Source organism: Typopeltis vanoorti, chromosome 5, assembly GCF_054136105.1.
Source record: "Typopeltis vanoorti isolate ZY-2024b chromosome 5, IOZ_Tvanoo_1.0, whole genome shotgun sequence".
In the NCBI taxonomy this organism is placed as follows: domain Eukaryota; kingdom Metazoa; phylum Arthropoda; class Arachnida; order Uropygi; family Thelyphonidae; genus Typopeltis; species Typopeltis vanoorti.
Window position 1 is genome coordinate 96,242,315 of NC_143553.1, and position 26,653 is coordinate 96,268,967.

Consider the following 26,653-nt stretch of genomic DNA (forward strand, 5'->3'; position numbering starts at 1 on the left):
AAACAAGTGTTTCTCCAAATGCCTGCACCCTTCTGCATTCAAATGCAATCCATCTCTTTCATACAGCTCTCTTCTATCCTCAAATGTGCTCCATACATCCACATATTCCAGACCCCTTTTCCTGAATATTTTCACTATCATCTCATTCATCATCACTGCTCTTCTCCTACACTCTGATTGTCATACCGGATCAACTATCCTTACTATCTCTCCTCAAACACATTTCTGCTACACTATGTCTAACATCAACCTCAAATCTCATGTTACACGATTCATGCTACCTCTCAGGTCATTTGTTCAACCATTACTATCATCTCCTCCACTCTTTCATCACTCTCTTCACTGCCATTTCCACACTCTATCATTCCAGCAGGCAAGCACTCCTCTGGCACTCTAATCTTCACACCCTGAATCATCGAATCTCCATACATGACACTCCAAAGAGATTCATTCATCCTTCTCTTGCTGGCATCCCTGACTCTTACAGATTGTAATCTCTTTCTCTCCAACTCTCACCTCCCTATCCCTTGCTTCTACACTGTCTTTCTGCAATTTCCTCTCTTCTTTTCCCTCTCTCTCTCTCCCTTGATCTCTGATGCAGTTCTCTTACACCTACACTCGTTCCTCTCATGCATAGCCAACCACTGTATCCTCCCAAGATCTTCATTCCAATCCCACATTCTCCAGTTTATGCCACAGCCTTTCATGTGGTATTCTATCAAATGCTTTAGCAAAGTCTAATAGTATCATAGTGTATCCATTCCCTTTATCCAACTCAGCTGAAAGATTATCATTATAAAATATGAGCAAATTGCTCAGACATGACCCTTTGGTAAACCGATGGTTAATTGCAAAGTATAGCCTATTTGTCCACCCATTTCTGTATGCAAGTTCTTACCAACTTCTCTAAAATCTTTAAAATTACACCAGAGATACTGACAGGTTGATAATTAGATACATCAGTCATTGCAGCATCCTCGTGCAATGGGGTTATCATACATTCTTTCCATTCCTGTGGGATCCTTTCTGAGATAAGACTCAAATCATGCAAACATGTCAAGGGTCTAGCCAGTTTGGCTGAACATACCTTTACTATACATGTTATGTACCATCAACACATATACTAAAAGGTATACATACCTTTAGTATACGTGTTGATGTACCATCAACACGTATACTAAAGGTATGTTCTATACTAAAGGTTGCATACCTGAATATTTTCATTATTCAGGTTGCATACCCGAATTCTTATTTAGGTATGTAACAGTTCTAGAACCTCTTTCTCATACACTACAATCTTCTCCTCATCCAATATAGTGGTAGAACTGTGCATTAAGTTATATACACAAAGTGAACACTCGCTATTTGAACTACCTCATCTGCTTCTGATACTAGGGTACCTTCTGCATTCATTCTTTCTTTTACTTGCAGCATAACAATAAAATTCTTTTGGGCTGCCTTTGGTCTATGCAGTCAATTTCTTTCCATACTCTAACTTAGCTTTCCATGCAATATTCAAAACTTCTCTGGTCTGAGCTTTATATATTTCACAACTCCTCTTACTCTTATTCTGAATGATATTCCTTCCACATCCTCCTCTTCTTCTTTTTATGGATTTGTGTTTAATGAGATTACAAATCCATTTCTCTCCCATTCTATCTGTTCTTTGAACTCTAGAGACACATTCAGATACCATATCATTTAAGCATATTTTTCAAAGCTTCCCATGCACTGTTGATATCCTTTCCATTCAAAAGTGATGTTATGGAACCAAAGACAGTATTACCCTGAGTTTGTCAAAATTTCTAGATTTGTAGCTCAGCATATAACTTGTTCTGATTGGAATATCCATATAGTTGGCTACTTCCTAAGCCAGTATGGCATGATCACTGTCATCAACTGGTGGCAAAACAATTATATCATTAATTGAGACAACTTCTGATTCTATGCTTAAATCTAACGCTCTTTGTCTTTGAGTTGCTTCTCTCATGTGCTGTATAACAAATGTGTTATGTACCAGTTCAATAAAGTCTCCCGTTTTCTTATGAGTTTTCTCTGTCAATCAATAATTTGTATAATCAATATTTGTATAATTTAAGTTACCCATAATAATTACTCATTTAGTACTCATCTGGGTAATTTGGCAATGTACTTCTTCGGACCCCAGCAAATGAACCTAGGTCTGTATCAATACCGCACCACATATTTCATCCTGTAGGCCTGCATTTCACAGCAAGTAGCCTCACATTCATTTCCATACAGAACATTATTACTATTATTGCTTTCATGTGTTTCTATCCTAACCAGATTCAAGTTATTTGATATGATTAGTGGTACCCTCCCCCTTCTTACATCTCTTCTGTCTTTCTAAAAATACTATATCCTTTGTACTCGATTGCAGTTACAACATCCAACTCTATGAGCCAAGTTTTAGTGATGCCAATAATTTTAGGCCACAACATACTCACCAGAAAATCCAACACTTTCTTTCTAATGCTCCTGGTATTTGTGTATATACATAACAAGCTACTTCCTCACTTTTTCTTATACTTAAATCTGCAGTCTGCTTGGCCCAGTTGGTTGTGCAACTTTCTCTTTTCTAGTGCATGCGCGGGCACACACATATTCAAAACGCCTAAACCCAAAGGATAATCCATCCATTCAGCACATTCATAACCATGCTCATTTATATTCATATCACTATAACCTCTGCACATTCTTGTTGAACTTGCATACACATTCTCAGTGTTCCACCCAAGATGACCTAGTTTCCCTGAGACCTAATGCAGAGGACTCATTCCAATAAATAATTTCTCTAAGCACCTGATGCCAAATCCATTCAAGTGCAGGCTATCCCTCTTATACAAATCTTTTCTACCATCAAACTCACTCCACACATACAAAAACTCACACCCCTTTTTTTTTTTTTTTTTTACATGGCCTGCGCATTGAATCATTTGCTAACTTTGCCCTACTTCTTAACTTGTTATTCATATTCTCTCTCTCATACTACATTTGTCACTACTTAACTTATTAGTTCCAATTAGCACTACCTCTTTTACTTTTCTTTTTTGGTTTACTATTGCCTTTGTTACAGCTTAATTTTAGCTCCCAGGAAGCTCAATTTAGTGACTCCTTCGTCAAGTGCAAATTGAATTATTGAATCACCATACCATGTGACCTCTTTTTCTGATATTTTAATTTACTTATCTTTTTTTACCTCGTATCTTTACCTACTTAATAATTAGTGACAAACAGTATGAATTCTCTTAATCCATACCTGATCATCTAGCAATCCTCACCTGACTCTGGAGTCAAGTTCTAAAAAGATTTAGAGAAACTCATGTGGTCACTTTCGACATCTCTGATGCACAAAGGTCCACTAAGCAAACTATCATCCTATGGTCTGCCTTCAACCTTTTGTTACTGGGTTGCCAGCTTTCTCTTTGGTCACTCACTATGTTTCATGCTAGATGGTTTCTTCTCAAATTTTCCCACCAATACAGGGATGCTACAAAGTTTCTGTACTTTTACCAACACTGCTCCTCCTGAACATAAATGACCAACTCTCATTGACTTCAAATCCTATCCACAGCTATGCTGATGACAGTTACACTCCACTCTTCTCTCTTATTCAAGAACCCCTGCACTACCTAATCATGAGAAGCTTCAAGATCCTCCTTAACAAATGCTTAAACTCTGATCTCCTCACTATTCTTCAACAAGGAGAAGGTAATAAACTTCAATGCTACTAAAACACAAGTAGTGAAAAACTAGCATAACAAGTACTAAAACACCTGCAAAACTTCCTTAAGAAAGAGCATACATCACTTCCCCCTCATTTTTGATAACAATCAGTTATCAAAACAAGATCAGGTTTCTCTCTCTCTCTCTCTTCTGGGACTGACTTGAGCCACAAGCCTTTCTTAGCACAAACACATTTCAGCCAAAGCTTCTGCAGCTGTCAAAAAACTCAGTGTACTTTTCTATTTTTTTGTAAAGGCATCCCTTCACAAAAAGTACACTTTTCACCTCTACAACTACTAATGCTATATAAATCCCAATCTGCCTAACATGGAATATGGCTCACATGTTTCAGGGTGCACCCAAAGCTTTACTAGCACTGCTTGATGCTATTAAGAGGACAAACCAAATTAATGATGATCCCTCTCTCACAGAATCACTCCAGTCCCTCTCTTGCAGATATTGTTTCTGCCTTACATCTCTGTTATGGGTACTTTTATGTCAGTGGCCAATTAAATGTTTACCTGAACTGGTCACTATCGTTTCTCCACTTCTCCAAAATCTGTAATAACAAGAGTAGCTGTTGGCCAATGTCCATTTACCATCCACCTTCAAATTTTGTTAACTAATTTCTCCTTCTCCTCTTTCATTTCATAATATACCATTGTTCTCTGGAAAATGGCTTCCCTCAAAGATTACAACTTTTAACTATTCAAAAAACATGTCAAGAGATTTCTTTTCTCTTTACATCTAAATCCACACATGGCACTCATGTACTATAGGTTTGCATCTTTTCATTTGTGGGTCAGATATATATAAAGCCGGTAGAGATATGCAATCTAATTAGTAATGTAAGGTGTGCTGAACTATCTCATCTTTCTCTATGTGTTAAGCTCAATAGCCTATCACAGCCAAGAAACTTTTCTTCTTAGAAATCTGATTCATGTTCTGATAGGTGATTAACCCTATCTGTATAGTGCACTGTCTATCAACCACATGTATTCTTTTGCTGGTTTGTCTGGCTTTCAGGATAAAAAAATATAAATTTCAATGAGGAAAAATCCTGCAACCTCTGTGAGACTAACTGACTGACTTTCAGATGAAAAGTGTTTATAAAGATACTTCACATCCTGGATGTAAATCAGACCCAACTGTTTCCAACTAAAGGGCATCATCAATACCAACTGCACTTTGGACATGCTATGCTGAATTATATGATTTAAAATTAAGAAGATTTACTGTAACTAGTAATGTTGTATTTCACCCAACTGAGGACATAGTTTCTTCTCTGATCAATCACTACTTTTGAGAGTAGACAATAGCAATATCAGAATACTTTAAGGATCAATTCTTTATTGTATAAAAGGAACTTTACAGTTCCTTTTATACAGTAGTTACTTTTTACTCACTGCCAACCGCATTTGCAGTTTTACTGACAAAGATACCCTTTACTCCTCAATTCAGAAATTACCAAACATTCATTAACATTAAAAATTAATCAATTTCAAAATTCCATCTTATCTACTTTCTCACAAAAAAAATCTAACTGATCTCACCAATATCCAACAGATATATGTTTAATTAAGAGCTCCTGTTATTTGAGAAACACTTCTTTATTGATGATGATGATTGGATAACATCTAACATTGTATTAAAAGCTGTGCTTTCTCTTTCATATGAGATTCTACCTCTCCTGAAACAACTTCTAACACTCTAAGAATTGGAGATCTACCTGAGCAGGAAATACTGCACCCACATTTCAGAAGGTAGCTCAAAAATACCTCTTCAATAGAGAACAACCAAATTGAATAATGTCTCCCACAATTTTAATAACACATTCTATTCCCTAGCACATAGATGCACATTATCTGCTCTCTGCTTGTTTACATTTCCACAGACAATGTTCATTTGACTTTATTTCTATAATTCTGCAACATTCACAATCCTGTTAAAGAAAATATCAGTCAGTATATTATTCCCAGTCCAACTGGAGTTGTACTGCAGTCAATTCTCATAACAGTAACTTGTAAGGACAAAAAAATTCCCTTATAGTGAAGTATTTACTATAGTAAATACTTCACTATAAGGGAATTCCTCAATGACACAAAGACCCGATTTCCAGAAAAAATACCTTTGCCTCTGAAAATACAGCCATTACTGCATATGTAGCACAGTACAACTGATGCATCATGTGTTTAGTGACCTTACTCTGTAAGCATCATTATACTACACAACATATATGTTACCATGTGAAAAGATAATTAATTCATTGTTTATTAAGTACATAAATTGTAGCACAAATATATGAATGAAGCAAAACAATTAGTATATTCAAGCATAACATAAAAAGAAAGTGGATATAAGATAAGATCTGCAAATTAGACAATCCAAACAATTTGTAATTAGCTGCAAAAATAAAAATAAATAAAATAATAAATAAATACAGAAATAAAAGTAAAAATAAAGAAATAAGAATTAATGATAAATAAAAGCTGATCATATTTTGTTATAAATTAATTTAAAATATAGTCAGATTTTATTTATTATTAATTTTAATTTATTTTTACTTCTTTTTTATTTTCCTTCTTTTTCTTCTTTCATCAAACTATTCAGTTTGGTGAGAGAATGAATTTAGAATTATATAGTATGACGAGCTACCTGATAGCAAATCAACTGGGTTTTCTTTATATATTATTTTTTAAAGAAAGACAGTTAAAAACATTAGAAGCAGGTGGTGTTCACCTATTCATATTTAGCAACATTTTTATTGCAACTTGATTGACAGCTACATACATTAACTTCATATCACTGTACATTCTAAATACTTAATTTTCCTGAAATACATAGTTTCAAAAGTACGATCAGCATGTGATCATTTATGTATTCAGATCTAAAAAGAGAGGGAGGAGTTGCACCAATAAACCAAAAAATGAGGGAGATAGTATTGGCCTTGCATCAATAAACCCCAAACCAATGCTAAAGTCATACTATGCCATTACAAAGGTCACAGCAACAGACAGCAAGGGAAGAAAAAAAGAAGGAACTTACCTGATTTCTGTTTTCAACTGAGGTTGCATCACTTAAGAGGTAATCGAACATTTGTTTCACTCTATTTCTTGTACTTGCTTGTTCTTTAGCCTACATATCAAGGAGCATATTATTAACTAAATTGAATGGTGGTTTTATTTCACATTAATATTTTATATAAATAACAATAAACCTGTGGTCTGTACCAGAATCTATATTCTGGTACAGACTATATATCTCATCTCCTCTTTAACACATTAGGCTCAATGGCCTGCTGCAGAAAAGTAACTTGGCTTCTTAGAAATCTAATCAGTGCTCTAACAGGGTTATTACTATCTGCATAATCTGCTATGTCTATGAATGTGCATTCTCTGACCAGCAAAATAAAAAAAAGCAAAGTTTAGAAGGGAAAACCTTACTACCTACATATGAGACCATCTCTTATTTCAGCTGAAAAGTCTTTATAAAGAATCTTTGCATCCCAGACAAATATTTGAACCTAAGTCACTCATACAAAAAAGGCATTATTGTAACTGCATGAGCTAGCCTTCTAGACCAAATATCTCATATTCACATGAGTAGCTGGGTACTATATGGGTATGTGGATATTACTGGACTTTGCAAACGCATTTGACAGGGCTTCATGTGGTAGTATAGAATCCTATTATGTAAGTTGGAGCAAATGAAGATTGATGTGAATTGAGTGAAGCCACGTGGCATCAATAAGAATGGCTGATGAACAAACATCAGAAAATAGTATATAGCAGGGTTAAATCAAGGAGAATGCAAGTGACTAGTTGTGTGCAACAGAACTCTGTACTTGGGCTGCTGCTGCTGTTCAATTTGTACATTAATGATACTGAAAGCAACTTGGGGAGGGGAGGTATCCAGTTATTTGCAGATGATAATTAAATTGAGGAGAAAAAACCACAGGTTCTATATTACATATATCAAATTAAATATAAAGAAATGGCAGAAGAGAGCTAATGTGCTAAAGTTCAGAGGACAGTGCAAAAGTGGACAAAACATCTCAAGAGATTATTGGATGATAAAAAAACACTGACAAGCAGGAATAAGTTATTATTCCTCTATTTAAAGATTATACGGCTTTGATATGATCACATATGAACAACTACACACAGATTTCAGCATGATGTGTGATAGTAGTTCATATTTATTTCACCCATATTTATTTAAATGTGGTTGATTTTGAGTGTAACTGCAACTGTAAATTCCAAAAACAGTCTTTTTTTTTAAATTTGCTATGATGGAGCATGGTGGTTTTCTTCCAGAAGATCATGTGAGAGGTATCCAATACATGGTCTACAAGACCAGATTGACCATAGTCATGATTGCAGAAATAAGATTTGTGTTCATCTAAATGGATAGTGGCTGATCTACCTGTCTGTCCAAAGCCAACTTGTAGGAACAGGATATTTTATATACTCCAGACACTGAGAAAGGAGGGAGCTAATTTTTGGCAGAGCAGATAAGGGTAGCAAGTTTCCAGTGGGGTTTAAAAGATTTGTAGAGGTTGTACTTTTTAAAAGACTTGACTATTTTATCTGATGTACCCCAGATGTACGGGGATGGTGATGGCATTTCAGAAATTCTTCTGAAGGGGTGGCCAAGGATTGAGGAGAGAGGAAGGTTTTTTTTTTTTCCCCTATAAGCAATGTAGCCATTGGATAGAAAGATGTATATATGGTTGAGTATCATATATGTTCTGATTTCCAGCAATGCTATCTGTGCATATAACTATTGCTTATAGCCAGGCTGTATGAGCAGGATATGAAAGCAAGAATTTTCATGTTTGCTGTTGTTTAATGTAAATTTTTTTTTATTGCTTAAGCAATAAAAAAAAATTCATGTTTCATGCAAAGGCTATCATATGTACATAAAGGAGTCAATTTTTCATTTAGGCAATATAAATTTATGTTGAATTATACTATTTTTATGCTAATTTATTTATTTACAAAATATTTTTTTCCATTAGTGGGATGCAGGATACTAGCTGGATGGATGAACTGGATAGAGATGGCCGGAATGCTATGTGATAAAAGGGTGCTGGTTAATCTAAAGGCAAAAATCTAGAACACTGATGAGAGCTATGATGATGTATGCTGTGGAAACTGTGGCCCTGAGGAAAAATAACATCAGCAGGATAAAATGACTATGTTAGGGAAATGGTGAAAGTCACAAACTTAGGAGCGAAGATACAGGAAGCAAGGTTGAGATGGTTTGGTTACGTGACGAGGAGGGAGGACGAGTATGTGGGAATAAAGGTCATGCAGATGAATGTGCAGGGGAGGAGAAAGACCTGGACAAAGAACTTGGATGTGGAGGAGACTCATTAGAGACAGCGACCCTAGTTAAGTGGGATAAGCTGCAGAAGAAGATAAAATATATTTTCCCCTATAATTAATTTCTAAAAATAAACTGAAGTCAAAATGCATGTTTCTGAGCAGTTTTTAAGCTGGAAAAATGTTTTTATGGGGATTCAAAAATACATTAATGTTTACTATAGAATATCTCTCAAAGATAAATTTATATCTTGTCATTAAGTTGATCTTGAACATCACATTAGTTCAAGATTACAATTCAATAAGTCATTCAAAATATGTAGCAAAAAACTGGTTCTACCAAAATCCAATACAAAGTTTCCACTTCATGAACGCTAAGGCTTTTTTTTTTTTTAACAGTTAATGGATGAACACAACAACAATGACACCATTGTAATATTACTATTCCTTGAGAATCATTTTGGCAGAGACAAGTGTTATATTTCTAGGGTGAACTTCTTCATCCTTTTCTAAATTTCCTATACTCAAATGACCATACACTAAAATTTCAAATGTGAAATAAGGTCACACAACATCCGTAGAGTAACTTGATTGGACTGATTGATCCAATAGAGACCTTCTTTGCTCTCCAACTTGCATATTGGATTCAAATCACCCTATGTAATCATGGCTGTTTGTGAATGTAATTAGGCAGATTTCATCACCTAAAACAGTGTTTCTAGATTACTCTAGGTTATTTAACTTTAGCTATTGATGTGCTATATGCAATCTTTCATGAGTTGGACTGTCATAAAATTACAGTTATAATCAGACACAGTTTATAAATATTGATTTTATTATTATCCATAAAAGTTACATATCTTATAAGAGCCAATATTTACATTAATTTAATCAATACTAAAAAGTAGCAGAAATTCTACATATCTATGACCACATATATAAAAAATAACTTACAATTTCTTGAAGTTTTATGTTTAGCCTTCTAAGAATAGGCTGTATCGCTCGATTCTGTGGTTCAAGATGATGTACAGCTCTTGCATCTTTGAAAGCCTCATCATATTTCTCCAAGTTCTCATAAGCTTGACATCGTCGAAACAATGCTTTAACATCAGCTTGGTCTAGTTCTAGAGCTATGTAAAAGAAACAATTAAAATTTACATTAAGAATACACAATGCACTTTATTTTTACCTTGGGTTAATAGAAAAAATGACAAACAAACCAGAGGTATTAATAAACAATAATACTGGTGTAATTATCAGCATTAATAATTTACTGTCATGAGCAATGCATCATCAGAATATATGTGAAGAACTGTCGTGTGCAAGCAAACAGCTAAAAACAAGGAAATGTATACCCTATTATTGTAGAAAGCATCACCACTTTTAAGGAATGCTAAAAGTTGGAATGATAGCTTAGGATTTATCTCCCAAACTAGATATATACATTCATTAAGAGATACTTAATAACTACTTAATTAAGATGGATTAATTAGATATTTTAAACAACAAATTACATGATAATTACAGTAATTAACTTTAATGAAAGTATACAGATATTTCATGCTGAAAATAACAGTACATCATCAATGTACTGTTATATTAATAAATAATATTAAAACTATTTTTGATGTTTACATAAAATGAGAATCACTCAAGCTTTTGGGGGAGAGAGAGATAATCATTCCAATCCAGGTTAGGCTGGTGTAAAATGGCTTCACTTCTTTGAAAACGCATTCATATTTAAAACTGCTTCTATGGCAAAGACAAGCTTCATCCCACCGGATACTGTGTTTAGTGTCAATACTATGCTGAATGACTTGACTTTGGAGGATTCACATATTCAATGTAATACTGATGCTTATTAATTCTTATTTCCACAGAATGACTTGACTGCCTAAAGTATATCAAATTACATTCACAAGGAATCTGATGAACACCAGCTAATGATAGAGGTGACAGTTTGTCTTTTGTAGATGGTAATAGATGAGAAAATGGGAATAAGCCGATACTTCAAAATTCTAGCAGTTGCCATGGAATGAGGGTGCCAAATATGACAACTTCGCCTGAGATGCGCATGTTCTTGTGAATGACACACTGCAGTGCTCTTGTCTGCATTAAAATCAATTCATCGTATTTTGAACCACTGTTCTAGTACTGAGACTGTGTTTTGCAGTTTGTCAGTTGCCAATCTAGGTTGCAAGGAGTGGACCGTTACTGCAGTATCATCTATGTATAGGATCTATGTGGTGACAACAAGGTGTGGGATGTCAGCCGCATAGATAGCAAAGAGCAGAGATGATAGTAGGGGGACCAGGGGAATGCCTGCCCTGCTATGATGTTGCATTCAGATAATCTAATTTCCTGTATCTTCACTCAGAGTTTGCGATCGCTGAGGTATAATTGGTATGTTTAACCAGTCCTAGTGGAAATTTGACTTGCAGGAGTTTGAAAAGAAGCCCATTATGCCATATTTTTTGAACGCTTTGGCAATGTCCAGGAAGATCGCCCTTTTGTGAGCTGCTTCCAGATAAATGCTATGTTGATGGTTTCCACAACTCTGAGAACTTCTTGTTCTGTGGAGTGGTTCTCATAGAATCCAAAGTGCTCATCTGGAATAAGATTTAATTCTTTAGTGACTTTCTGAAATCTTATTAGTATTATCCTCTCAGCTATTTTTCCTAGCAGGAAAGCAGGTTGATTAGGCAATAGTTTTGGGGAAGGTGTGTGCTGCTTTTCCTGGTTTTGGGATTAAGATTACATATGCTACTTTTCATAGTGCAGGAAAGTAGTGATATCTTAATATTGAATTAATAATAGCAATAATGTGTTACAGCTTTATACAGTAGGTATTTGATGATTTTGTTAGAAATCCCATCTAGGCCTGGTGCTTTCATGTTCTTAAGTTTAGTGATGATTTCACATACCTCAGCAGGTGAAATGAAGTCATTTGGATGGGGTTTATGTACTCTATGCTTTTAACATACATCATACCCAGGTGTTTACTTCACTGTTGAAGTCTAGATCTGCATGCGTGTAGTCTGGACTAGGCTGTCAGTAAAGGCTTCAACTTTATCTATGTCAAGGTAAACCAGACCATTCACCACAGATTGGTGGGAGAGATTTAGGGTCTGTGCACAGAGCTTTGGTCATTTTCCAGAGCATCTAGTCCTCTGCGTTTAAGGACTGCTGCAGTTTTGTCTCTCACTGTTGATTTTGATAATTTTTACATGCATATCAGACTTACTTTGCCAATTGAGTGCTTGTCAGTGTTCTAGGGCCAGATTCTATGGTATTGTCACCTGGCTTTGTTCTTTTCACAGATTAAATTTTTAATCTCATCTGGAAATTGGTTGGAGTTTATGCATGATAAATCCGTGGTGGCAGCTGTTAACGTGGTTGTTATCAACTTTTCTAAGCTCAAAATTGAGTTGTCAATTTTTTCCTTTCAGTCGATGGCATGATAAATCCGTGGTGGCAGCTGTTAACGTGGTTGTTATCAACTTTTCTAAGCTCAAAATTGAGTTGTCAATTTTTTCCTTTCAGTCGATGGCAGAAACTGGGCCAATAGATTCATATAGTATAGTAGTTAGTTTTGTACAATTAACAGTTGGGATTCAATCTGGGATATTTTCATGTTGTAAGCCCAGTTGGAGTAACATTGGGTTGTGTTCAGATCTGAGGTTGCCCATCACATTTATTTGGTACTGATGCACGATATTTTGTAGTATTGCTATATCAAGAAGTCCTGCCACATGGTAGTATAGTACGCAAGTTCTGGATGTCCTATAATCACTGTGTTCCTGGTAGCAGAAAATTCATTGAGGATTCTACTATTTCAATTTGTGGTTCTGCTGTTCCAAGCTGTGTGCTTAATGTTTGGGTCTCCTGATACTAGCACTGCTTCACTTGTGTCTAGAATTTCAGTCAAGTCTGCTTCCAGTAACTGTTTGCTTGAAGAGCTATATACAGAGTATATTTTCAGGGACCCCACATTTGCAGTTTGGACCTCCATTCCTGTGATTTCTATGTTGGTAGTGGCAGGATTTACAATTTCATTGTGTTCTATATTGAGCTTGAAAAATATGGCTTTGCCACTCCCCTGGCACTGGGTCTGTCATTTAGGTAGAGAACACAGTTCCTGAGCTTTGGGTTGTCAACTGATCGAAGGTGCATTTCATTTACAAGGATTACCTCAGCACTATAACTTGTCATAAATTCTTGTAGTTCACACATTTTGTTTCCTAGACATTGGCATTCCAGAACATAATCTGTAGAGAGCTGGCCTTCTATGTCTGTTAATCACTGACTAGTACAACAAGAATTGTTTGTGGAGTCCTGGCAGGTTTGCTTTGCTGAACTCAATTAACATTTTGCCCAGAGTGGCTGCTATGAGAGCAGCTTTGATGCATTAGGTTAGGGGTTGTTTTTCCTTCAGGTTTTGAAGCCACCACCTCTGCATATGAGGCATGTGTTTCGGTGGTTTGTTGTGCCGTTAAGGGTTATCAGCATTTGCTGTGGGTGTCCGTGGAGTTGTTGATGGGATCTTAGATTTACTTTTGTTGAGTTTTGGATGGCCAAGTGTTGCTTGCAGCCAGCCTTTGTGGTTGGTGGGATATGGACTGCCACACTCGGCATATTTAGCTAGCTCTGTTTTTGGTTTTCTGCACATTTAATGCAGTAGAAATCAGCCTTGCAGCAGCGTTGTGAGTGGCCACTGCTCAGAGCATATGGCTATCTTTAATATGGTTTAGTCTGCATCTCTGGAAATCTCTTATGACTTCCACAATAGTGACGGATTCTGTAATACTGCACAGTAACAATCTTTTTTTGTTTTTTTAAAGCAATACCAAAGTTGAAATAATGCAGAAGTCATATTTCCCATATACAAGTAATGGAAATGTGTATCACATTATTACTAAAATACTCTGGATCATAGAGAGGAGATGAAAGTTTTTTCACATGGTTAGACTATAAATTATTCTTTTCAAAGTGCATTTATTCTTGGTTTAAGTGTAAGCAAACAGAGTTTGTACATGAAGTATCTTAAACCAAGAATATAATTTCTTGGCATCTGTAATTTATAGTCTAATCAAGTGAAAAGAATATTCAAGAAAAGATAATTGTTGGTTTAAGAAAATGAATAATAAATAAATGCACTTTGAATACTTAAAAACGGGAATAAACAAATTACAGGTAAATTTACACCAATTATTTTTTGTGAAACTAACAAAGTATGGTATCAGATAGCGCCTGTCAGCTCTCAAAACTGTTGGAGAGAGGTTGCTCTCTTCCAGGAATTCGTAGACCATAATGCAAGAATTTGCATCTATTACTTGCTAAAAATATGGTATTTATTTTTTCTTTCTAAAAGATTTCATTAATTTCAGCAATTTCACAAATTAATTAAGTTGTTAATACATATAACTAATTTCTGTCATTTGTGTATGTGTGCATGAAATGAAGTTGGTCAACTGATATAATAAAAAATAAAAAATAATTCAAGTGTTATTATTGTTTTATTTTTTTTCTTGTTATACCATCCATAACATATAGCAATTTAGCATACTTCTACATATATAAAGAGCAGATAGGCAGCATAAAAAAAAAAAAAAAAACCTATGTTAATGAAACACATAAGCCTGATGCATGGAAAGCATTTATGTATTGCAGAAAAGTGCTATTTCAAGTCAATATTGATTCAGGTTGGTACTTTGAAGTTTTGAAGTATTAGTGAAGGTTAAACGAACAGCAGATTACTATACTTATGTTCCTAGTTTAGAACTGGAATATTAAACAAATATCTCTGTTTCAAACTGTCTGATATCAAATATAACAGATGTGCTTAATTTTAAATTATTAATTTCATTAATTGGTGTCTGTTGCTAAAGATTGGATCCCTCTAGCACCTACAGAGACACTCAAGAATTCTGCCTTCAGGATCACTATTTTTCAAGTGACTAACATATATATACTACAACCCCCCACCACCACCACCACCATCTAAATTGCTGCATTTCCTGCTTTCATGTCAATACTCCTGACATTGTCACCTAAGAGTTTCTCTCTTTCAAAAAATAAATAAATACTCTAAAAAATAGTTTTCTACCAGGTTTTAAGCATAATCTCTGAAGCTTTAAATTAATAGATAATTAATAATGTGTAGTTCTGAGGCATAACTGCAATACAAATTGATAAAAACCACAAAAGTGAATATCAAGCAAATATCAAGCATTGGTCCTTGTACTCAACATGCCAAAGTCCTCGGTCTTCAGTCACTCGCCTCTGCACTCTTTCTAATGTCTCCTTTCAGATATCAGGTGACTAGACCTGATGAAAAATCTAGATGTTGTCTGATTGATGCTTTATATAGGAGGCAGAACTATCACCATCTTATCACTACATGTTAGTGTCCTCATTACAGTAGCAATTTCTGGGAAATGTTTGCAACTTTTGCAATGTGACCCCTGTACCAATGTTCCTATGTACCAATATTCCTATGCAAGCATCTGTCTAGCTATATGTCACACCCACATCCTCCACTGCTGACACCTGAAGTTCATGCAGTATTTTATTGAATACCTTTGCAAAATCGAAAAATATAAAATAAAATAAAAATTAACTTCTAAATATCTCTTGTTTATTAACATATAAATATACACTTGTCACCATATTATAAAACATAACCAGTTGCATATTTTTTATAATATGCTATCAAGACTGCTCCTAAACAAATCCATACTGCTCTCTAGAACGGTGTCCATTCTCATCAATTCAAGTTTTGTTGCCATTAACACCTTCACCTGATACACAAATGGCCTACAGTTTGACGTTAACGGCATAGATTCTTCCTTTTGCATTAGAATAAGGAAGAATCAAAAAATAAATAAATAAATAACATCTATATATCCCCTCTTTATGCTCTTGCAGGACTGTTTCTGTTGCCAGGCTCTTGTTGAACAACCGAGGTCAAAGGAGTACTGTCAGCTCCTTTGCACATTTCTTGATGCTAATAAGGCTGTGAAAGCAGATGGGATATCATCCCATTTGGTCTCACAGCCTTATTAACATCAAGCTTATTTAAAATTTCAAACACTACTTTATGAACTGCTGGTTTCCCATTGCTATTTAACACTGCTCCCAACTTGAAATAAACATCCTGACAAAGTACTCATTGATCATTTCCACCATATCTTCAGGATCTGATTCCATGTACTATATGACTCCATAGCATCTTCAATCTCTGCACATCACAAGCATAATTCTGTGTTTCATCCATTTTACCTCCACTCTAGTTATCCTCCTAACCATAGGAATACAATATGGCAATGCATCAGTAACTGATCTTGAATGAAATCACTAGGCACTAGTGATTTTTCTCCTTTCAATCATCATGCCATAACAGGTAAGCAATCTGGTTCTTTAGTTTGTCATAGTTTTCTAATTTATTCAGTGAAACAAGCATCTATCTAGCTATATTCCATGATTACTCTCACCAACTGGTGGTATCATGGTGACTTCATCTATTATCACCACATTACATATTAAAATCCAACACTCATGTCATACAAGATGCCTCCATCACATGCTGTGAATGGCAGGAATTTATTCTCCTTATTACTAATGGAGTCAAAGGACTCACTGTAGGAGCACACTCCACACAACTTGACATCCAGACTACTAAATTCTCTATCTACACACACACATGCCACTATTCCCCATTCACACAATGTCATCTACAACTCACTAACAGTATTTTTTGCAAAATTTAATATTTATCTGTGGTATTTTATCCATAAATGTTCTTTCCTGCATCCAATCAATGCTTCCATAATTAGTCATCCATCATTATCAGCTGCTTATCATTCACCATTCTCTTCTGCCTAAATATTTCAAAATCATCTCCCTCTACATTCTCTAAGCAACACCCCACTAAATATCTAGAATTTCTGCTCACTTCAATCTCATAACACCAAACAGATGTGGATCAACAAAAAAATCTGAGGAGAAAGGGAGAAGAGACAAATTTTTGCTATCCCAATCATAAAGTTGGAATATTTAACTTTATTTTTAAAAGCATAAATATGCTTTTACAAATATTATTAAATACTCTTATTATTATTCCACCTCTCATACACACCTTCAACATCTGCTCTGTCTTAACATCCTTCAACACAGAGCCCATACAACATATCACTTTTCAGCCTTCTGCTAGCACAAATCCACATCTTCCTTCTAACAATTTCAACAGCCAGTCTCTTCAAATTCCTTATTCCACACTTCACTCATCTTTATTCCTCTGTCAACCTCACCAATTAATTTCTAATATCAACTTTGTTATCACTTCACCTCCTAGCATTCCATTTTCTTTTGCTTCCTCTTCTTTCTTACCAATGCCTAACTCCACTTTGCAATTTGATTAATTTCTATCATTCCACATTCTTTCTATCCCAGTTTTGCTCCTTATGTATCACTTGCTATGTCATTCACACTACAATTTTCAATTACTTCTTTCATAGCAAAATCATCTGCATGTTTTTTTGCAACCATCTTTGCAACACTCCTTTACACAAGAGAAAAATAAGACATTCTCCTGATGGCATTCCCACTTACATTTGCAATCTCACTACTTTCATCTGCACTTATTTGTGCATTGCCCCTGATCAACACCTCATTCAAAGTGCACTTCACAAACACTTGTCCCATCCAGTTTAAATATCCACAAATGGACTTTTAAAAAATAAATATCATGTTTTTTTTTTCTCTAATACTAGTGCTATGAGTGGTTTACAAGAAATAATGAAATCATAGTTAAAAATTAATTTGTTGATAAAACTTAATAAATATTTAATTTATATTTTTTCATATACGAAAATTTAAAACTACTACCTGCATTAGTATCATTCAGTGCTTTTTGATTATGACCAAGTTTCAAATATGCTGCAGCACGATTTTTGTAAAGTGCCAGTCTATCAGAACTTTTTGGAGAACATAGCCTTAAAGCCTGGGTATAGCATTTAACAGCAGCACCATAATCTCCTGAACCAAATAATTTATTTCCAGATTCTTTCAGCTGAAGGATTTCTTTATCATCAGTTACTTCATCATTAGCAACAGCTGTTTCCAAATCAGGTGAAGTTATTTCTGTAATTTCAGGCACTTTAAAATAAAATAAATAAATAAAAATTACAAAAATATATCTGTTACAAAATACACTATATATATATATATATATATATATATATATATATATATATATATATATATTAAAGATACCAAGCTATTTTAAACCTGGTTTTACTCCATTTCCCAAGTAAGCAAACAGACAAACAAGTCAAGTTTGCGCCTGCAAGTGTTGCAACTCATGGTAAAAGTAGAATAAGCTCTGATCACTAATAGCTTGTTTAAAATAGCTTGGTATCTTTAACATTTATTATACACAAGGTAAAATACTTTCTACACACACACGCGCACGCACACACAGTGGCTATATATACATATATAGCCATGTCCAAAAGCTAAGGATGAACTACATTTTTACCTGTGCGTAAAAAATTTTCATGACTACATAAATTTATTGCCAGCATACTGATAAATTATATTACACAAAAAATGTGTTATAAATTTTGTACAAATTAAATTGCAATACGTTTTTGGCAAAAGTTACAAAAATTTCCTAAGGATGTAGTTAAGGAATAAATGTACAGTGCTTACAGAAAACTATGCGCAGAGACATATCAGTATGGAATACGTCCAGCCTGAATTTCGATGCAGCTCTCACAATGTCATTCTATGCTTAGCACAAAGTGATTCAAGAGTTCTTGAGACAAACGGGCCCACTCCTCCTTCAGAACAAGGATAAGAACTTGTTTGTTTTCTGGAGGGGGATTTTGAGCAGCAATGCATCTCCTTATTGCGACCCAAACATGTTTTATGGGGGTTGAGATCTGGGGAGTGTTATGGCTACTTGATTCGATTAATATCCTTGGTCTCCAGAAGTATCTCCATTGCTTGTGTATAATATGGTGTGGCATTGTCATCCATAAAAATGAATTCTTCACCTACAGCACCACAGAACAATTGAACAAGACATTGAAGAACTTCGTTGCAATATCGTTCACTAGTCACTTTTTCCAGCATTTGCACCTTGGTGAGGCTATTAAGCATATTGCCTCCCCACACCATGACCCCAGAACCACCATACGTATCGTTTTCAAGAACATTCTTGAGATGGTAAGCAGTACTACTTTCAAACCAGATCAAGTGTCATCTAGAATTGGAGGAAAGACTAAAGCAGGTCTCATCTGTAAATGGTGTCTTGTCCAATTTTATGGATTCAACACCACTGAAAACGTGCTCTATGATGAGCTGTGGATAAAGGGATTCAGACTGCAAGCCTTCAAGCATATAGGACTACTTGTCACAGATGTCTTGCCACAGTTTGTCGAGATATCAGTGTACCTGTGTTTAAATGGAGTTGACTTGCAAGTTGACCTGCTATGGTGCATTGATTACGCTTTACTGTTATAACCAAAAATCTGTCTTCATGCTCCATGGTTGAGCAAGGGCGACCTCTTAGCAAGCATCTGGAACATATTCCATCGGTTTGAAATGCCACCCAGAGCCTGGATACCATGCTATGTGAGATTCCAAACTCTCTAGCAATATCAGTAATGCTGTGGCCTTCTAGCTTTCCATCACTAGAAATCATCTAGTGATGTCTTTAAGACATTAAAAGACATCCAAGTTTGTAACTTTATTCCTTCCCAAAAAGAGCTTCCTTCAAACACAATCTGCTTATTTGCCTTTTATCCTGTTGAGTGCTACCATGTGACCCATTTACACATGAATTGAAATTTTAAATGTGTACCCACTTTCTACTCATAATCGTCACAGTTATACAAATTGCCACAAGTTGATTCTTGTAGATAAACTTATACATTGGTTATACATGACTAAATTTTTCAGGAAATGACAACATATACTAAAATACTAATTAAAAAACTTTAATCAATACCTTCCAATATTTCAGCAATGTTACATTGCCATCTTCAGGGAACATGAAACTATGATATGTGCAAGAAGACACTAACAATGGGCAAATGAAGCTGAAGAAGGCAACTGACATTGGTCCTAGAGTCCTAAAGGTGCCTCCCTAGCAAGCTAAATTTCACCAATACAGCCACTCAGGACTTGCAGACTATGCACTAGGTACCCACCACAAAATACACAGGAAGAGAGCCACTTTACTACACTGCAGCAAATATAAATATGAAAGATTATTCTTGGAATCAGCCTCAACTTCCCAACCCTCAAATTTGGGTGCATGAGAATGCCGCAAATTTGGGAAGTGTGCATCCTAAGAACATTGGCCCAACAGCCAGGACACTTCTAGGACAGAAGCCAGTTGCCTTCTTCAGCCTCATTTACTCATTGTTAGTGCCTGCGTGCACATATCATAGTTTTATGTTCCCAGAAGATGTCAATGTAACATTGCTGAAATATTGGAAGGTATTGATTAAAGTTTTTTAAATTAATATTTTAGTATACATTATCATTTCCTGAAAAATTTAAAAAGTAATGCCACAAACTGAGTCATCTGAATTTGTGGTTGTAATCCTCAGAAATAGTATTCGTCCTTAGGTTTTGGACACTAGTATATATTACTGTATACATTCAAGTCAACATAGTGCTAAATTGAAATCTATTAAACCTAAAGTTTATTTGATAGAATAAAAAATATTTCACTAGATGGTGCATCTACATCTCAACCTCACATATAATAAGGAAGCTAGTTGTTCGGTGAAAATGCCTTCAGATAAACAAGTATTTAGGCTTAGGTGCTGGTTTACGACACAAAGATTAATAATTAAACAACAGGTTTAATTGTTTCAATATTTCGTCTCAGTCACAGAGACATCTTCAAGAATATAATGTTAAAATTGTAATTACAGACACCAAAAACAATAAGTGGAAGAAATGCATTCAAGATACCAAAAAAAAAAAAAAAAAGAGAGAATAAATCAAGACTAATGTCCTATGGAAGCAACATCTACCCATAGTGATGTCCCTCATAGACTTTAGTCTTTGTCTTCGTCTGATCAATTCAGATATAGGCTTTTTATGTCCTGTTCCTGCTCTGTAGATGAAGTTGATCTTTCCATCTTAGTCTTGGACATCCACGGTCTCTTCTTCCTGTAGGTTTATATTTATATGCTGGTTTGGGAATCCTATTGTTATTCATCCTTTCTATGTGGTGTAGCTAATTTTGCTGATATTCTTCTATTTCTTGTATGATGTTCTTTGTATCTAATCATTCTCTTATTTCAGTGTTTTTCTTTTTATCTAATCTAGTGAGTCCCAGGAGAGGTCTTGGAAACTTCATTTGTGCTGCTTCCAATCTTTGTCTGTTTCATTGTTTTAGATTTCAGGTTTTATTTCCAAATTTGAGAGATGGTTTAGAGGTCATATTATGTAATCTTAATCGAGTTTCTTTAGTCATTTGTTTTCCAAAATTTCTTTTAATTATGTCATTCATTCTGTTGTAAATTTGTAGTCTTACTTCCAAGTGTAAATCAGTATTGTATTGTGAGCTTATATTTCCTAAGTATTTGAAATCTGTAACTTGTTCTATTATTTTATTGTTAAGCATAATTTTGACACTGTGAACGATCTTTCCACACATTGCCAACGCTTTTGTTTCAGATATTTCCATTTTCTGGAAATATCTGAAACAAAGATATCCAACTCCGTATTGTCCTTTAGTTTCCCATAATAGTACAAGTAGTCTCAATTTTTTAGTTTTATTAAATGTTCAAAAATTCTTGCCTGTGAACTTCACTTAAACCTATGATGTCCCATTTAATATGTTTTAGTTCTTGCTGTAAGATGGTAAGGTCTTCCTCTTCTTTAAGTATTTTACAATTAAATGTTCCTATATAGAGGAAAAGAAGATGTACTGATTACTGTTATATTTATGAATTCTTTGGGCTATTTCAGTATGCTTATTATTTGGGAACGCTTCCCCATTGCATCATGCTCTGGTCTCCATAAATGGTTTCGATCAGAGTAGTCATATAGTTGGGGAAATTTAGTCATTTCCAGTGTTTGCCCATTCTGGCCATGGGCTTGAAGGCCTTTCTTTCTTTCTTTCTTCCTTCTTCTTGGCATTGTAGTGGAGGGGTTGTGGCCTAACCTCCCACCCTTGCCACATCACATCTTGAGAGATTCATTTTATAGCTTTCTGCCAGCTCTTTGCTCAGTATGAACTTTGCCATGGCTCATTATGACACCATGTTTCCCGAGGGGGGGGGCACGTGGAGGCATGATACAAAGACTTCCTGGGTATGGCCCTCCGGACTTCACAAAAATATTGGTACTGCCATCTATATCAGTTCCATCAGGGTTTTTGACCATTTTGTAGGTTGCCAGCCAACCACGAAACATGACTGATGGCTAGTCAGCCAAGTTCCTGGTAGGAGAACACAGGATCTTGGCCATGTTCTCATAATCTGGATGTAATCTTTGTAACTCTTCTTTGCACCCTTTCCACAGCTTCTTTATCCCCTTAGAACTTGGAGACCAAATCTGCATACAATAATCCAGGTGTGGTCTTATCAAAGCCTTATAAAGAGGCAAAATGACTTCCTTATCCTTATATTTCAAGGTTGGCTTCAACAGCACAATTATCCTCTGAATTGTATTTGCAACTTTTTCTATGTGACCTTTGAACTTTAAATTCTTATCCACCAGTACGCCAAGATCTCTTGCTTCTTCAGTTTCATAACCCTGCTTGTAATATAATATGATGCTGGAACTCTAATCACGCCAAATTGTATGACTTTATATTTACTAACATAAAGCTGATAGCCATATTCGTTTGCCCAAATTTCCAGTCTATTCAAATCATTTTGTAATTGCTGAATATTTGTAGCAATCCTGATTGCCCTTCCTATCTTTGCATCATTGGTAAACAATTGCACATCTGATACTGGATCCTGCTTGATATCATTAATGTGTAACAATAATGGCTCAAGGACTGAACCCTGAGGTACACCACTGGTCACCTTAAATCTGGCAGATTCACACCCACTGCATACCACTTTTTGATATTTGTCTGTCAACCATCTTCTGATCCAAGTCAAGAGTTTATATTCCAATCTCATATTCTCCAGTTTATGCAATAGCCTTTTGTGTGGTATCCTATCAAATGCCTTAGACAAATCCAACATTATCATAGTGTATCTATTCCTTTTATCCAACTAAATATGAGCAAATTGCTAAAATATGACCTTCCTTTAGTAAACCCATGCTGTTCCTTGCAGAGTATAGCATGTTTGTATACCCATTTCTGTATGTGAGTTCTTACCAACTTCTCTAAAATCTTCACTACCACATCAGAGATACTGATAGGTCGGTAGTTAGACACATCAGTTTTTGCACCACTCTTGTACAATGGAACTATCACACATTCCTTCCATTCTGAGCTGAGGCTCAAGTTATACAAACATGTGAAAGGCATAGCCATTTCAGCTGAACATTCCTTTAGCAAATGGACTGACATTCCATCTGTTCCTATAGACAAATTCTCATCCACGTTTTGCAACAGCTCTTCAACCTCATTTTCATGAACCTCTAACTCTTCATTCGATGTAGCAGTAGCACTGTGCACTATGTTACATACATGGTTGATATATCTTAGCAAAGTGAGCTTTCATTAACTGAATAATCTCATTATCTTCCGACACTCGAGTACCATCTGCATTCAGTAAAGTTATTCTTCCATATTCGTTCTTTCTTTTGCTTGTGGCATAATGATAAAATTCTTTTGGATAGCCTTTAGCTTGCATGGCCAATTTCTTTTTATACTCCTCACAATATTAGTTACTTTTCTGGCCTGAGCTTCATATATATTTCATAACTCCTCTCACTTTTATTCTTACGATTTTCTTTCCACGTCATCTTCTTGTGGATCTCTTGCTTAATAAGGTTGCACATCCATTTCGCTCCCAACCTGTTTATTCTTTGAACACTTGGGATACAATCAGTTACCACCTTATTTAAGCCCTTTTTCAAAGATTCCCATGCATTGCTGACATTTTTCCCATTCAGTAACTGATACCATGAAACCAAAGATAGTATTCTCCTAAGTTGATCATAATTTCCAACTTTGTAGTTCAGCATGTAACCTGTTTTTAATCAGAGGATCAATACAATTAGATACTTACCAAGAAAGTACAGCATGATTACTGTCACCACTTGGAAGTAAAATAGCCACATTCTTGACAGAGACCCCTTCTGGCTCTATGAGCAAACCAACACTCTTCGACCTCGAGTTCCTTCTTTGCTGGAGAAAGTTGTCTTGCAACAATTCAATAAATTCCTCTTCTTTCTTATCATGAGATTTCTCTGCTACCCAATCAATGTTTGGAAAATTAAAGTCACCCATAATGATCATTCGTTTGGTACCCATAAGACTAAATTGGCGATGCATTTCTTCATCCCCTGCAACTCAGCTGCCAGGTCTGTAGCAACACCTCACCATATATTTCATTATGTTAACCTCCACTAGATAGACTCAAACTCACTGCTACATGGGACATTGTTACCATCATGTTTTCTTGTGTTTCTACCCTAACTGGACTTAAGTCATCTGATATCATTAGTAGCACTCCTCCTCCTCCTCTCCTATCTATTTTGTCATTGCTAAAAATAGTATACCCATTACACTTAATCCCACTTACCATATTATCTGATAGCCAGATATGGTAAGTGGGATTAAGTGTAATGTTTCACTAATGCCAACAATCTTAGGCCACATCATATTTGGTAAAGCAACAAACTCAACCCCTTTGTTTCTTTTTTGACCTGGCATTTGTGTATAGACATAATAAATTATGACCTAGCCTATTCTTATAATTAGATATTCAGTCTATTTGGTCCTGTTCTAGAATTTTCTCTTTTCCCTCCCCAGACATACTTAAAAGGTCCGAACCTGAAGTATAGTTTTCTGCCCCTTCACCACATACATAACCATGTTTGAAGACATTCATATCTTTATCAACTTTCACACACATATTTTTCCCATTCCTCCCTTGATGTGATCTAGTTTCCCTGACTCTGCATTAGGTCTCATATCAAGAAGTAATTTCTCCAGGGTGCAGGCTGCCCTTCTTATGCAAGTCTTTTCTGCCAACAAACACTCCCCACAGATCTAAAAACTCTCATCCATATCTTCTACACAGCCTGAGCATGAAATCATTTGCTATCATCGCCCTCCTTAACTCAGTACTGTCATATCTGGGTAGTAATCCTATAATTTTTACTCTCTCACATTTCTTTCTCACTTCTTGCAACAGACCTTTCATATCTTCTCTCATATTATATTTGTCACTACTTAAATTATTAGTACCTAATATATATATATATATATATATATATATATATATATTTTTTAAAAACATAGATTTTATTATTATTATTATTATTATTCCTGATACCTCCAAGGAGTCCGAAGACTCATCGTGGGAGGACATCTACAATTCTCTCTACACCTAACCTCTACTACGAATCATCTCCATCAACGCCATCTACCGCCCGATTAGATTTAATGACTAAAAACTGAGATAACTTATAAAGATTTTAATAAGAATAATACGACTAGTTTCGGTTTATAACAGCCTTCCTCAGGTATTCTTAAAGGAAAAGAATAGTAATAAACATGAAGTATTTAAACAAACTGGAAATTACAGATAAAAATTGCCACACACATAATTGATACATAAAAACCATTGTATTTTTTCAAGTTGTTCTCATATATATATATATATATATATATATATATATATATATATGAGACTCCCACTCACAAAATGTTGAAAATCAGTCATACATTAGTACTGTGTCTAATGTACATTAGTCATACACACACACACACACACACACACACACACACACACACACACACATATATACTGTTATTTAAAATACATAGATACTGTTATTTTAAAAAGGGGACAAAGAAGAAGTAAAGAACTATAGTCCAATTAGTATTCTCTCTCCAATCTGTACAAAATTCTCACAAAAGTAATAACAAACAGGTTAACCCCTCTTCTAGACTCAAATCAACCAGTAGAACAAGCAGGATTATGTAAAGGCTTTAACACAATTGATATTCATGCAGTAAAGCAAATAATAGAAAAAGCAGAAGAAAACCAATTGCCTCTCTGTTTAGCCTTTATTGATTATGAAAAGCATTTGATTCCATCAAAACTAATGCAATAATCAAAGCACTCCAGAATCAGCGAGTTCCTGGAGAATATATGGAGGTCCATATATTCTTCAGGAAATATACCACACTGCTGCAGCAACAATCCAATTTCACACAAGTAGCAATAAAATATCAATTGAAAAAAGTGTCTGACAAGGAGACTCTCTATCACCCAAAATCTTTACAGCAGTCCTTCAAGAAATATTTAACAATATAAAATGGACAAACCGTGGTATAAAACTTAATAACAGAAACTTAACACACCTAAGATATGCAGATATCATAATTTTTGCAAACACTCCAGAAGACCTTA

At 35.2% G+C, this 26,653-nt stretch overlaps 1 protein-coding gene across 2 annotated transcripts in view; it reads right to left on the reverse strand.

Moving 5' to 3' along the window:
• The window catches only part of unc-45 (unc-45 myosin chaperone), a 368,157-nt gene that overhangs the window by 318,258 nt on the left and 23,246 nt on the right, over positions 1 to 26,653 (reverse strand). For both annotated transcript variants that reach the window (XM_090393271.1, XM_090393270.1), the window contains exons 2-4: positions 17,961 to 18,230; positions 10,029 to 10,204; positions 6,793 to 6,882 (exon numbers count right to left, since the gene is read on the reverse strand). In XM_090393271.1, the coding sequence (XP_090249397.1) occupies positions 6,793 to 6,882; positions 10,029 to 10,204; positions 17,961 to 18,230 (536 nt within the window). The remainder of the gene's footprint in view (positions 1 to 6,792; positions 6,883 to 10,028; positions 10,205 to 17,960; positions 18,231 to 26,653) is intronic.